At 40.5% G+C, this 15,957-nt stretch overlaps 1 protein-coding gene across 1 annotated transcript in view; it reads left to right on the top strand.

Moving 5' to 3' along the window:
* The window catches only part of SATB2 (SATB homeobox 2), a 127,220-nt gene that overhangs the window by 62,996 nt on the left and 48,267 nt on the right, over positions 1-15,957 (top strand). The window contains exon 7 of the mRNA XM_056496733.1: positions 10,915-11,387. Within this exon, the coding sequence (XP_056352708.1) occupies positions 10,915-11,387 (473 nt within the window). The remainder of the gene's footprint in view (positions 1-10,914; positions 11,388-15,957) is intronic.

Raw genomic sequence — 15,957 nt, 5'->3', positions numbered from 1 at the left:
AAATTGTGTGAAACATCAGAACAAGTTCTGAGGCATCTGGTTTTTCTCTGCACATCTGGCTTGTGCAGAGCATACCTGTAAGGCACTCATGCCAGGGCTCTGCAATGATTAGATTTTCACCAGGGGAAAAAAGAAAGAATATTCTGTGGTGAAATTATTTGTATCTAGAAGGAAAATTCTCTAGGCAGGATTGGTGTAACAGTGCAGGCAAGGAGATGTTCCTTTTTACCTACTAAAATGGTTTAGGCTAGAAGTAAAAATGTTAATTGGACATTTTATTATGTGGCTACCCTCATGCCAAATAAACTAGATATTTTCTTTTCTCTCTAATTGCCATTGTGTGACTCAGAAGTGTTTCTTTTCTCTAAATGCTGTCTCTTAATAACAGAATTTTATTCAAAGTGCTTTAACCTCTTGGTTAAAAAGCAATCAAAGGAATCAAACAGTTTTGAGGTCATCACCATTTGCTTTTACTTGCTGCTCTGGGAGAACATAAATAGGCACTTTTTTTCTTTTTTCTTTTTCTTTTTTCAAAACTGAGCAAGGGTGCCAGTTGCAGAGGCACTGGAAGCCCTTTACTGTAGTGTTCTTAGAGATACTGCTACAGCTTCTGAGTATTTTTAGCACACTGTTATCTTCTACTTTCTTCCATTCTTAGAGCTTACGCTTTTACTTTTTTTTTACTTAGTAAGGGCACAGTTAAATTGTTAAGTGAAGTAAAAGCAGAATGAAACCTCAATCAAAAGGTCAAGGATTCAAACCCAAAGAGTTTGCCAGATAACTCTGTATCTGTGCTATTCAGAGAGACAGCCAGTCATTGCTGTTTGGAAGTTTATGTGTGTGTTAGTAGGAGGAGAAAAAGGAAGGTTAAGGTATGTGTGAAGTAAACACAAGCTGCTATAAAGCAGTTCAAGTAGTGTTGATTCATCAACTATATGAGTGGGAGAGAAAACAAAGAGTCTGTGGCAGGTACAGTGGTGCATGGAGAATAAACAGTCATGCAACTTCAGAGCAGTAATCTTAACTGCCTGCAAACAGGAAGACTTTGGCACTTCTTTAGGTGGTTTCAGTTTCTCATCATCTCCCGTTTCATGTTGTTTTGTTTCTTTTCTGTAGCCAGATAGTCCTGCAGGACAGCTCAGTTAGTGTGCAAAATCAGTAACTCGAATTACATGCATCAGTCATCACGTACTCCTTTAACAATATTTTAAAAAGGGCTTCCATGAAGGTGAATGGATGATGCAGTGATTAGTTTGTGGGCTGTAGCTAGATAGATTAGGTAAAGCTATGATTTAGAATCCTTAGAACCAGCACCCGTATCGTTGTGTAACTCTAGAGCTGGTTACTAGAAAGTAAAAGCAAAAAACAATTCGCATGAGCTGTGGTAAATACAAAATAGGAAGGGGCTTCAAAATAACTTTATTGGCGTTGCAAACTAAATGCAGTCTACAGTGTTAAATGTGTTTCCTATTATCTGCTAATGTCTGTTTTAATAAAACAGTGGGAACTAAATGGTTGCTTCTTAATCAAAACCATGATTTCCTAAACATAAGCTATGTGATTCTGTTACAAATTGCCACATATAGATCTACTAGGTCAAACTTTTTTCCTTTCTCATAGAAATAAATAAACAGTAAATTAATTATACTCTTTGGAAGATCAAAGTAATTACAACAAAAGACAGACAGAAATAAAAAGGTCTCTGGAAAAAAGAGAAAGAAAAAAAGCATCAGGTTGCTGAGTGCATAGTTAATGTTTAAATAATATAAGAAAGTGAACAATCAATAATTTGATATCATTAGCAACAGATGTAAAAGCTGTACACAAATGGAATTGTATCAAATCTCAAGTAAACATTCTCAGTATGCATTCTGTTGAACTCACCAAAAAGATAGCTAAACTACTTATGCTTATGATTCTAAAAAAGTTTTCAGTTAGTTCAGCTCAGCAGGGCAATTTTGTCTTGTGTCAGATGATGCTAGAATAAAATTCTGCTTGAATTTTTTTCTCCCACCCTGCCCCATCCCCTTAAGGTTTTAAGACGTTCACAGTTTACTCAGCAGCACGAGAGTTGGTGTACAGCCAGATGTGGGAATTGGCAGGTGTGAGGATGGAGGCTATTTGTCTCCTCCTGGCCCTGAGTCTGCCACTTGGGATATGTGTATGAGGGAGATTATAATGGGATGTCCACTCTTTCCAGTCTCTTTGGGATGCACATACATATCTGAAGGAGAGCTAGTATTAAAACAGTTATAATGGAATGTGTACAGTGGCTAGGAAACAAAAGGCTTAACAGTTCTGCGGTGGACTTCTTGCCCTCATGGGTGTCTGTAATCACTTGAGGTTGTAATTAAGCTGTTTAGTATGTGTTGTAATTCTGTTCAAAATATGCACCATGAATTACTTACTATGTGAAGCTTCTTTATCCCTTTTTTATTTACTTTTTTCTTTTTCTCTTTGCGGGATGCGAGGCCTTTTAGTACAAAGTTGTGCATACATGACAGGGTTTAATTATGTTTAAACCTGCCTCAGTGAAGAATCAGAGATCTCCCTGGTTTTTTTTACTAAAGAATACATACTAATCAATGACAATTATAGACCAATGGCTTATTCCAGTGGTTCTCAAACTGTTTTTCTCCTGTGCAGTCCCATGGGGATGCTTCTCTCCATCTGAGAAATGCTTGTCCGATTTCCCTAGAAGCTGAACTTGCTGAGGCTGGGAGAAGGCATTCAGCACTGTTGAAATGCAGGATTTTAATAATTGCTTGAAAGGTTTGCATTGATTTTAAATTTGATGAACAAATAGATACAGGAATAAAAACAATATTTTGTAAGTAACTATATACATGTATATACATATATATAGATATGTATTGAGAGAGATATTTCAGGATTTAACCGTACAATTCAGTTAATTGTCAAGGGATCAAACTCGTATCAGTTACCTACTTGAATCACAGTGTTTTGGGTTTGTAGCATTTAGAATATTTTTTAGCTCTCTTTCTCAATAGATATTTCACTTCTAAGTGTTATGCTTTCTATTTTTATCAGGAGGACTATCACTGTATCAGAATTCTTTCACAACTGAAAATCTTAACTGGTGTGAATATTTTCTTTTTGCCTGATGACACAACTTAGCTCGGTGGGAGGAAGTTAGGAAAGCAGCAGGAAGAAATAAATACATTGTGGACTTAAAAATAAAAAGACATACTTTTTTTGTCTGTATATGAGGAACATGTAAGCTTTGCTCCTGTCATCAGTGTCTGTCAAAATATAGCTTTCTCTGGGTGTGAGTTTTGAGACTGTGGCTGTTTCAAGGTTTTTGTGGAATGATGAGGCTTTTCAGTTTAAAGGAGGAGGCCTCAATTATTTCTGTTTCAACAGATCAAGAATGTAAGAAAAAGCTTTCATAGCTTCCTTAAATTGAGAATCTGCTTTGGCTCCTCTTTGATTTTTCCAGTATTACTGATTTGTTGTTTATGTGCTCTTGTATTCTTGAAAGTTTGTTTGCTCACTTCCAATAATGGATCGACAGAGCAATCTATTTCTCTTTTAATGTGTTCCTAGAGACCAGTGTATGTTCAGAGAGGTTAGAAACAGGCTTCAGAAGGGCTCTCAGCTTTCTTATTTCCAGGCTGAAGGAACTGAGGATTGCAGCACATTGATAATGCCAGTGTGAGCCTGGGGAAAACTCTCACCATGTGCTTTGAGGAAGAGTTTTTGATTGTTCCTCTGAAGCTGATGTTGTGGCAGCCTCATGAAAAGAAAGGCATACCAGATCTTTCCCATACAGTGTTTCTGACTTTAAAAATACCCTCTTTACTGATACATGAATGTGTATTTACTTCTCTCTATGTAAGTAGAGGGATTTATATATGTTATGTATTTATATGCATATGTATTGACCTTTTGCAGAAATGTTAAGTTTTTAAAGGAATTACGTTTCATATCTTGTTTGGATATCAGTTGTGACTCTGGCATTAAAGCATTTAGGGTCGGCTGTGGGGCTCTTCTCCTTTGCTTACTTTTACACTCCTTACTCTATATTCATTTCACTAAAAACAGGACTTTCTTCACTTTCTATAAAAAGGAAGGAAAACAGCATCAATCACAGGCAAACTTGTCAGCATCTAGGTTAACACACATGACCTGAAGATCATCTCTTGACTCGGAGACATCCTCATAGTCAGTGCCCTGCTGTGCTATTTTATGAGGAGAGTAGTTCATCAATTGTCACCAATGATGAAGAAAAAGTGGCCTCTCTCTTTTAATATAAGTTAAAAGTATCAAGATTCAGCAAGAATTATAGACCCCTTGCCTGCTGTTTTCCACATTAGCATTTTGTATTTCAGCATTGTCCATGATGTTAAAGGCCAGTTTGGGGGATTTTTGCATGTGTATTGTTAAAAATCAGTTTAGCTGCTGCCATGTGTTCCAGGGGTGTATGAGTTGTGGCCCTCTTGGCTAGTCCTCTCTGTAAAGAGAATTAAAACACACCCTTTGGGGTTATTTTTTAATTAAGAATAATTTTTATCTAAGGTAAATGCATATATGAATCTCAGCTTTGCAGAATGTCTTCCCTGGCTTTTGGGACAGTGGCTCGCACTGCCCACAGTGCCTGTGCTGTGGCAGAGGATATGTTAGATTTGCTGTGGCATCTTCTGCTCCTGTGTGTGGCTGGAGCTGCAGCCAGTGCTGCTTTAGGCAACATAGGCCACCACAGTAAAGATTGGAAACCCTTCTGTGGAGAAGCTATCCAGCCACTTGTCCTGTATCTTGCTCAAACAGTGAGGACTAGTGTGCTGCAGCTGGGACTTCTGCCCTTTTGAATTCTTGGTAAAGAATGGCCATCTCCATTTTCTAAAAAAGAAGCCTTAGGAATCTCAAAATTAATTTTTTTCATATTTAAAAAAATTATTTGTGTGCTGCCAAACAGTGACATGCTAACTCAGAAGAAAAGTTATTTTTACAAAGTAAGTATTAGTGGAGATTAGTTTGAAACAGAAGAATAACTTGAAGCTTAGGTACAGGCATAAGCTTTCCTATGTGAAAAGCTGCAAATGCCTCTTTGATCCTGTAGATTTCATAGAATACGTAACTCCAAGAGCAGAATGGCGTTCTTGCTCGAAATCTCTGGAGTTTGCATCTCTGACCTAATAATGTTTGTGTTGTCTCCCTTCACCATCTCTGATGTTATTAATCAGGAGGACACACATATCTATCTCCCAGAGGGATTGCACAACTGACTGGATCTGAGGTTTGTATCTCCCTTTTGAGATGCCCACAAAAGATTGGGTCTCCTGTTACAATAGGTTGAGAGGAAGGGAGATATCAGACGATAGCATCAGTCCATCTGAAGCAGTACTACCTGTGTTTCTGTCAGACTGTTCTAGCTGATGATTCTGCTGCTTCTCCTTTTCCATTCACCTGACCAGTATTCATGGGTTAGAGAGGTGATCGCTGGAATACCTTCAATGTAATGGTCTTCTCTGCCAGATGGATCTGGCATGTCCTTTTGACAAGCAATGTTAGCATGATTATGAAGAACTGAGTTCATACTTCTGTATGCTTCTTGAACCTATATACAAATCCAAAAATAAATCTAAAAAGATGATGATGATGCTTGTCTCCTGACGAGCATCTTTGGAAGTAGTGCAGTCCAGGGGCAGCCCATGTGAAGAATTTGACTTCCTATGCTTAAGCAGAACTGGCAGAAGACATGTTAGCATGCCTGTGTCCCAAGGGATGACTTAGAGCTTGTCTTGAGGATCAGCTGTACAGAGACTCAGCAATGTTAGTATAGTCTGCTCAGTTTACCTCAGCTTGGTGGTTCAAGGCCCACTTTTAATGATGATTCTAAGGAAAAAAAAATAGTGATTTGTGCTTTGGTGGGAACTGAATGGTTTGTAACTCAACAAAGGACAATGGCGTTTCCTGTCTGTTTTCCATTAGGCTTGGATAAAGGCTTTTGCTACCCACAGGCAGTGGCCAAACAGTTTCTGTATGTGCTCTATAGCTATTTCAAGGTTCTCTGCTGTCCTGCAGGGGTAAGGGATGGGAAAGGTTTTAAAAGTTACAGCTTCTTGTCGCATCAGCCTGCTTTTCCTCCAGTGCTGAGTGCAAGAACAAGTGGCCTAGGCAGAGATCAGGCACTGAAGCCAGTAAATGACTATGGGTAAATACAAAGATGAGACATTGAATGAAAATGAGATTCCTCAGATCAGCCCTTTGCACTGAAGTGGTTAAGTGGGCTGGGATTAAAAGAAGTAAGTAATTATCCCAATTACAGATAAAAAGACACAGAATTACCACTTTAAAAGCACCTCCTGTGCTCTGCAGTGGTTCTGTTATTTACAAAATGGTAGTTCATAATTATGGCATAAGCAAGAGGGCACCCACTGGGTGTAGTGCAGCAGCCTTGTCTCTCCAAGGTGGAGCTGGTGCTATGCTTTGTCCCCCAAGCATGGCTCCAAAGTTCAAGTCTTGCTCCAGTGAGCAGCATGGTGCTAAGCCAGGAGAAATTGTGGGAACCTTTCTGTCTCAAGCTTTGTTCAGAGTATACCAGAGTTCACAGAGCTCTCCCAGCTTGGCCATGACCACTGCTAGAAATGGCTTTTATGATCACCAGGTTTTAAATAATAAATAAAACAAAGAAGCAAACTGAAGCACTGGAGAACAGCCCTGGGTGGTGACATCCTGTCACAATTGAAGCATGGCAATTCTGCCGGCTAGTAACTTATTACAAAACGTTTCTTTACCAGCTTCTTACTCTGGGGCAAAGTGCCTGTGTGCCTGTGGGACTGAAAAGTTCCGGACACGCTGGGTCATGGACACTGGCGGATCCTCTGTGTCCCCACTTTGGTGCAGTGCTGGGAGACGTGTTACACTCTTGCTCTCCCTGCTGCATCCCTTATTGTGCATAGGAATTTGTTTCTAGTGCTGTCAGTCAATTCAGTGCCATGCATAAGCCCTAAATGCCCCACGGGCTGTTTGTCAGAATGTTCCTATTAACAGCTCAGTGCAAATAAAGTGTGAGGGGAAGGGAAGGTGGAGAAATAAATCTTATTTTAAATCTTTTGAGCTGGTTTTATTTTAAATGGAAAGTTGCATGCAGACCACCCCAAGCTATTGTGCTGTGGTCTGCGTCAGCTGCTTGACTGTGCAAGGAAGATTGGGCTAGAGGTTAAGAGCATCACACAGGGGAAGGGTGCACTGAATTCCTTTTGTGCTGTATCCAGGAAGTTTTAACTCAGTATGGAGTTGAAATACATTGACACACATGGTAATCATTATAGGATGAGAACGGAATATTCAAATACAATAATTTGCTGCTCCTATTCTGGGGATTATGTTGGTTTCTGACTCTTGTAGAGGTAGTGACATGTTGTAAGGAGGTAGAAAAATAAAGGGCAGATGCTATTCTAGGGTGCTCTCAGAGCTAAGTGCTGAGCTTAGCACAGTACCTGTTGTCCAGATACAAATCTCTGCCTACCTAGTGATTGGCTTCAGAAGGGTGGGTGGCTCTGCAATATGACAGTGCTGTTGTACTTGGTTTAAATGAGCTCTTCAAGGAAAGAACTGCAGAATTGCATACCAAGTGAGCGACGCAGAAAGAAAACGCAAACACTGCAATGTCTTTTGCTGTGGTCACACCACAGATGGAGGTAGGTAACAGTCTCCTGAACCAGCTTTTATTTAACTACCACAGGCATTGCTAGCAGAAGTAGTTTATCAGCAGCACTTGAATGTAGATAGCACATATCCATGGAACCCCTTCCTTCCTTGTGTAAGGTTCTGCTGCTCTGTTGTCAGATATTTATATTCCAATCAGTATGGGACTACAGGAGCTCGGAACGTATCCCCTGTTTAAGTAGAGCAATAGCAAACGAGGGAAAAACTGTAATTGGGTATGAACATGGAAAATGGAGGATGCAAAGGCTAAAGCCCTGTCTCTGGAATATCTGAGGCAGGATGCTGGTGGCACAGAAGCTTTGTGGCTCCTGTATCCCTTTTTGCTTAGAGAATTGCTGGCAAGCTGGCCTGTCTCTCAGGACAGTGCCAGTCTCCATCTCAAGGCTGTCAGTCTTGCTCTTGTTCAGCCCTGCAGATTTGGTAACCAGTCCATAGTTACCAAAGAACAACAGGGAATCAGATACAGGCAATGTGTTAGAGAAGGAAAGAGTTTTGAGGAGTTGAGTAATGCACATTTTTTCCATCCAGCGTAACTGCTAATGGTAACCTTTTATTACCAAAGTGGTTGAAGTGACTAGAATCTGGTTTGTTTATAGGGACTACTTGCCTGGCTGTATAGTCTAATGTGATCAAAAAAGGAAACTGATAATAAGGGGAAAATATACCTATAGAAGAAAGTCAGGTGATGTTTCTGTGTAATTCCAAGTAGCACTGCAAAGATTAACAGCCTGGCAGCCTTTTCATCTTAAACTTTATTTTTATAGGGGTTTATAACTTGGCATTGAAGTCAAGGGTGGGTGGAAACTTGGCAAATGTGGTTCAGCCCAGAAAGTGAATGTTATTTATATTTATTTCTCACCAAGTTTTCAAAAACACTTGGTTACTGTTTTTATATTCTAACAAGTAATAATTTGTTGGTTTCAGTGACTTCTGTGTGTGCTTCTCAAACTACAAATAGTTCAGAACTCTTTCAGCTTCTCTGAAACTCTTAGCGGAAGGACTCTTACTTTTAGGGTTGTCACTGATGTGGGAGGATGCTCCAAGTATTTCATTACGCTGAACAACAGCTTCATCCTGCTTACATCTGCCAAGTAGCTATTGTACCATTGAAATAATTGCATTTGGCTAGCAACTGTGTGTATTTAATGGCATTACTCAGGTGAAGGCTTAGTGCAGAGAGGCTGAGGAGGCAGTAGCATGGCCCTGTTGGCTCTGAATCATCCGTGGTGCAGAACGTTGAGGTTGTGATAAAGCAGCCTCTGCTCACTCCCCTGCCCACACCTCTGGGCTGGTGATGGGTCCATCCATGGAATTAACACTACTTCTGTTGCATGTGTCACATTGATTTCATGTCTGTCCCTGAAGTGGTATAGAGCTTTCTCTACTGCATTTCATGGAGGCCAACTGACATCATGAGGAGCAGCTTTTGAATAGGGATTTTCAGTGAGATGAAATGCTGCATTATTTGACAGCCTGCGAGTAACACTGAAAAATGGTCATTTGTTGACAATAATATTTGTGTATCACATGTTTTGCATTGCCTTTCATAGTTGAAATACAAGTAAACACTTACTTAGAAATGCAGTTGGGTTCAAACATGGAAAAGTGGAATTCATAGTTGTATTTTAAATTAATTTTTATTTTTAATTTATTAAGCAATTCTTTAATAGAAGGCTAAAGCTGTTATGGGATTTTCCTTTTAAAGAATGGAAAGAGTGAGTTAAAACTTCTCACAAGGAAATCCTGGGTATTAATTCACCTAGTTGTAAAATTTAGTACTTGTGCTGTTCCGGAGTGACAGTTCTAAAGATAGTAACTGTGTGTTTGTATGTGTTCAGGGCATGACTCCCTCTCTGTCTTATATGAACTCTGGAAAGAGAAAAGAACTGTCTTTCTATTTAGAAGAAAACAGAGCAAATCATCAGTAAGCTGATATTCTGAGTATTAACTGTGTAAAGCTTCAAAGCTTTATATAGATTAGGTCTTTAAAAAGAGTTCAAAACCTCATACAGTTGTTAATCATTACACAAGTTATAATAGTATTATGACCTTTCTGAAATAAATTCTATCTTGTTATTTGCTGAGACTAATATAGGGATGAGACAGTGGTTTTCTAAACACTTCTATATCAGATCAATATAAAAATGCCTATTCAATTGCATGTAGGGAGGCTTATGGAATCTGCAACGTACTGTAAAATGACTTCTGACTGCTTAAAATTATCTAGGTAGGAATTATATTTATGCACTTGCTAAACTTAATTTCCTATTTTAAATGGCACTTTTAGAGAAAATTTTATTTTGTAATATGTGCATTTAGTTCTGCAGTTACCTGAAAAGAAACTGTGATATTCTTGACATAAGATGTTTAACAGGGACAGTGCACATCAGTATGTAAAACTACAGTATATGCATTTAGTGTGTACTGTTTAATTTTTTGTGACATGATGTCACTTAGAGATCACTGTTGTGCTAAACAAAATTTTTGAAGATAGCGAAGGCACTTTCTTTCAGGTGGGTATTTGTGTAGAAATGCTTTACAGTTTCTGCACAGACTCATGGCAGCGAGGCTTTGGCTTTAGGAGCCCATGCTTTAAACCCTTCTCGTGTGTGAATTTCACTGTTTTGTAATATGCTTTCACACAACCAACATGAGTCTGCTGTGGTGCACCTGCGTGAGCTGATAGTACCAGATAGCTTTATTCACACACTAGGTAGAGTGTATGTGAAAGAGATAATAGCTGCCAAGTTTGTAATGAGAGGCAGTGCCATGATCTGCACAGGGAATGGCCTTGTTTCCATTTGGTTTGTGTGAATGGATACCAATTTGAGTTTCTTTCCTTTACCTAGATGCCAGGGATTCTGAAACACTGACTGCTTTTAAAGGTTAATCAATTTGCTGTGACAGATTCAAATGTTAGTAACAGTATAAATGGAATTGTCCAAGCTTGCTTCTTTAGGGAAGGAGGCTGGAGAGGATACCTGCTGTTGGTTTATAAGGAGTCTTCATGAGCTGTGGATGAAGCCTGGGAAGACCAAAAAAATATTAATTATTCATTTTGCTTTTACTTTGTGTTTCTTTTGCTTATGTTTCTATGATATTTCTATTCAAGTGTAGACTAACAAAGTAAAGCAGGTGCTGTTGTGTGCAGTCACCTGCAATATAATCCTTGCCCTAAGTGCAAACTGAAATGACAGCAAGCAAATTTTTCTCTTTTAACAGTGGAAAGAGTGGAAAGAGAAAACCTTTCAGACTATTGTGTTCTTGGTCAACGTCCCATGCACTTACCAAATATCAACCAGCTGGCAACTTTGGGAAAATCTAATGAACAGTCTCCTCACGGCCAAATTCACCACAGTACTCCAATCCGAAACCAAGTGCCAACGATGCAAACAATGATAAACCCTGGGCTCCTGTCTCCCCAGCTCAGTCCACAGCTGGTGAGGCAGCAGATAGCGATGGCCCATCTGATAAACCAGCAGATTGCCGTCAGCCGACTCTTGGCTCACCAGCACCCACAGGCTATCAACCAGCAGTTCTTGAATCATCCACCCATCCCTAGAGCTGTCAAACCAGAGCCATCAAATTCATCGGTGGAAGTCTCTCCAGATATTTACCAGCAAGTCAGAGATGAGCTGAAGAGAGCCAGTGTGTCTCAAGCTGTCTTTGCAAGAGTAGCATTCAACCGCACACAGGTACCAATTTCTATTCTATAACCAAGAAGGGGCAAAGCCGTGGCTCTTGTGGGGCTGTGTGGTTGTTGCAGATCAGGGCAGGGGGTGTGCCGTAGAAACAGGACAAACCACTCTCAGTCTTTCTCCAGTGTCTGTCAGTTTTGAGTAAGGCCCTTCCTGGATCAGCTGCTTGTTTGCATTTGGCCACTCCTGCACCGTTACCTGAGCTTTGTTCTCTAGCAGTCATTCTGCTCATGGGAGTTCTTCCCTGAGCTCTTCTCTGTGGTTATAAACTTCCACATTTGCCTCTGCCTGATTGCCAGGAAGAGGTAATAAGAGACTGAGAGTCAGAGGTGTTTTTGGACTTCCTTCTGATGCTTCCTTAGTTTCTTCCTGTGGTACAACTGATGTTACAACTAATGCCAGAGGCTGCTCCCTCAAGAAATGTGTAAGGCAAGTGTGCTGGGGAAAGTGTCTGCCTTTTGTAGCAGATTGTGTTAGCTTTCATACATCTGACACAGGTTTTCTCACTCAGTGAAATGCAGATGTTGAAATGATTGCATGATAGTATCAGTTTAAGCCTGGCACCTGAACTACTCAGAGTGAATGTGTACTGGGAAAGACAGGCCATTTATCCTGCTGGATACAACATGGGATCTCTCAATTGTGATACTCTGTAGCAAGGCTTAGGAAATGGAAAGTGGCTTAATATTTAATATTGCTACGAATTCCTTTTGTGTAGCTGGAGTAGGATTTGTGTACTTTAGAGGTAAATTTACCAGCAAGAGAAGAAACGGGGAAGTGTGTATCTCTAGGAGGTCTGTCCCTTGGCCCGTACAGTACCTTCGTCTCTTCTCCTAGATTAATGATTTTCTTTGGCACTGCCATTTTGGAAATGCCATGTTATGAGGGAACTAATTAAAGTATGGAGCACATTTTATTACTTCCCTTCTTCCATTAAATTCATAAGATGGCTGCACTCAGAGAAAAACACTTGAGTTCTGGGGTTAGCCTTGAGGATATCAAATGAAATCTACATAGGAATGTATGAGTATTTCCTCTTTAAAATGCTGCTTTTAATTTGGAAAAGCTTTTCATCCCTCTGGGATCATAAGCTGTTGTATATAAAGCCTGGTATAATCAAGGTGGATGGTATTGACAGAATGACATATTCTGAACTGGAGCAAGGGGTCAGCAATAACGTTGCCAGTGAGGGTTTTGTCACTGCCAACGAACATGAAGCTCTCCTTTAGCCACACTGGGAGACCTGGGCTGGTAATGCCCAAGTCTGCTATTAAATCAAAGGCTTGTTCCCCAGCATGAAAGATATTACCTGCTTCTTAGCCCTCCACAAGTAATATGATGTGCATGCTGATTCCCAGACAGTCCTACAAGTCTCACAGCTTCCAGCACCCTGATACAGAAGACCAGTGGTCTTACATACAGTGCATCATGTCCCCAGGAGCCATCACTGTAACAAAAGAGTGTGGATACATACTTACGTTTCCTCGTCCTCAGCTGTTAATTCCAGCTCAAATCAAGCTCCCCTCACATTGGGGACTGTTCAGGGTATTAAGAAGAGGGGCTCAGGAAGTCAGTGTTGCACTGCAGAGTAGAAGGTGTGGGATATTCCCACACATCCATAGTGGAGAAGCAAACTCTGTAGAAGGCACTTGGAGTGGAAATTCAAGTCTACTTTCACCTCCTTGCATCTCTCCTGCTGTCTCCAAGGTACCGAGAGGTGTGTGTTTCTCTCTGTAAAGGTTTGGGTTTGTTCCCTTTCACAGAAGTGCCAGCATTGGAAACTGTGGAGGTCTGTTTCTCCTGATGGTACCAAATAATAGATGCTGTGTGCCAGCCAGCTAATAATGGTATTAATCACTGCATTATGGGCCACTGCTTAATCTTTCTTCATGGTAGCTCCGTGGTGCACATTAGCCTATAATTAAGTATAGCTTCATGAAATATGTACTGTGAGGCTTGTTTAATAGATAAACTATTCTCTAATTTATTTTAAAGTCCAATGACCTACATACTCAATGCTGAAAAGCCCCTTCTTACTAACATTATTTCTCTCCTGAGGCTTTCCATTTGAGCAAATTTGTTAAATGAAGTAGAGGAAGCTTTGATCCAAACTAGGCTAAATCCATAGGAACAAGTGGCTGACACTTGTATGTATGCATGTGTGTGTGGGAGGAAGAGCGTGAGGAGGGTCAGAAGAAGGAGAGATGAAATTGTATGGTTTGTGAAACATCCAGATCTTCCCCTTAAAGTTGGAAACACGTAGCTGAAGACAACAATATTTGCATATACCTGTGGGCATGTTGTCTGCACACATGAAAACAAAGCACTTCAGGATCTGTGACACGTTCTGTACATTTCCTGGAGCACAGTGCTCCCACTGAAGTGGAGACTGAACATCAGGCAGCTAAGTACCTGCTGTATGCACAGGGGAGCTGCACAGGCTGTTTGGTGAGGAGTTGGCCCAGGCTGAGTTAGCCATGAAGAGGATTTCTTTCCAACAGAAAGTTCCAACGTGAGCATTTTCCTATTCATTTGAAAGTGTGTATGAAGAACCCTCAAAGTGTATATGCCTCATATTTAGTAAGTTTCTTGGGCTAACTTCTTCTTCTTCTTATATTTAGAGACTCTGTGTCTTAATTTTAATTCACACTATTGTGGAATCTAAATCTAAATCACCAAATGAGATGGTTAGAAACACAGACAGAGACAGTATAATTATTGCAGGTGGTTTTAACGACACTTCTCAATAAGTAAAGAATTCCTGCACAGCCTTCAAAATATTTAAAATGGTGCACACTGTCATGTTTGTTGAAGATGGTGTTGCCTACAATCTGCTCAGCAATGATAAGAATGGTGCCTGTTGGAATGACACTTGAGCTCCAGTTTGTTCCTTCTGCTCTGGACCTTAAAAACTGCTTGCAGGAGCGTGAGTGGGTTTGAATTGAAGACAGTCAGCTTTTTGAGGCCCATCTAACACCTGAGAGTTAGATAGTCATATCTGATACCTTTAAACTGGAAGGCATCTTTGTAAGGCATGTAAACATGAAGCCAAGCTGAAGTTGTTATTAGAGCAGTTATTAGTGAAAGGTTTGAGTTCTGTAAGACTTTGGCACATTCTGATTGTATAAAACCATTCAATCTTGAGTAAAAAAGCAAGGAAAATTCTGATTAATACTGTAAATCTGTAAGAGAAGTACAACTGTCAGAATTAGAGGAGGTGTACCTCACACTTGGAATTGCCCTGTGCACATTTTTAAAAGCAATCAAAGCTTGTGAGTGAAGGAGGTGCCTACGATATACACACTGTAGAGGTTAAGGAGGTTTTAGTTCAGAGAGGGAGCTGATATCTCTCCTTGGTTTCAAACAGTGCAGTGAAGTCAAAAGGCTGTCAGTACAGTGCAGTACTGCTCCAGTGCAGGCTGGAGTTCTCAAAAAATGCCTAGCTAGCTGAAGCCTGCATTGTCTTTACATCAGGATAACTTCTAGGTGATGGGCAGCCCCTGAAAGCGTGAGCACCATGTTGGCCAGTACTCTGAAATGGGAGGGCTATGGGCTTTTTCCTGGATACTCACATGGAGTTTGGCCCATCCTTGGGACAGAGTCCTTGTACCATTCTGCAGTTTATTGTCTCCTAATATAGCATTCAAATTGCAATCAAAAGGCTGTAATAACCAGAACTTGCTTATTGCAGGTTGTAATGTTTTGATAAATTGGTAGATGGTGTTGGGTACAGGAAAAAGTAGGGCTGAGGACTGTTTTAAAGGAAATGTGTGAAAATTTACCTTGTGGTTTGCTGGAAAACGTTTCAGCAAATCTGGAGGGCTGAAGTAATTCCACTCTTCAAAATACAAACTGGAAAATAGGTAATTTGAATCCTGTCCTGCATAAAGAAAATGAACATACTATTCTCGTTTGCTCAGCATTCCTCTTTGGTGCAGGTTCATGGAGTTGTAGTCAGGACAGTTTATTGGGCTCTTTGTAAGAGTCCAGACAGTTTAAATCACTTGATCAGTGAACTGCTACTCTCCTTGGGAGCACCCAGTGGACTGCAAAGCCTACAGAATGAAGGAGTGTTTCAGTTTGTATCTTTCTCTTTTTTCAAGCACCTTTTTTTTTTGCCAATGTTGTGACATAATAGCCAATACTAGTAAAATGTTTGGGCAAGTGGCCAGTGCTTGTTTGACTGAACAGCCTCTGAAACTGGAAATATCCTTGAATCTGAGGCTTTTTAAATTGAGTGGTTGTGGGGCCAGATACAAAGAGAGCTGGATAAAACAACCAGCATGTTCAAGCTACTTGTAACTTTCTTCCCAAAGAGCACTGCTCCCTCCTTTCTGCCCTGAGTAGCTCCATGTGGGAGCGTTGGCTTCCCAGTCTGCAGATGGGAAAGCAGCACACACCCAGCACAGCTCCTGCCTGGGTAGCTGGTGCCAGCCACGTCTCTTTGGATTAAAGGAAGTAACAGCCTGAGCAGGAGGAAACTCCACCAGCTTCAGCTGTAGTGAAGTTTCTGATGAAATAAGCTACACTGATCCTGCTTGTTCAAGGGGTTTGGTCACACCTTGGC

Source organism: Oenanthe melanoleuca, chromosome 7 (assembly GCF_029582105.1).
Source record: "Oenanthe melanoleuca isolate GR-GAL-2019-014 chromosome 7, OMel1.0, whole genome shotgun sequence".
Classification (NCBI taxonomy): Eukaryota; Metazoa; Chordata; class Aves; order Passeriformes; family Muscicapidae; genus Oenanthe; species Oenanthe melanoleuca.
This window is presented reverse-complemented; position numbering and strand designations above follow the sequence as displayed.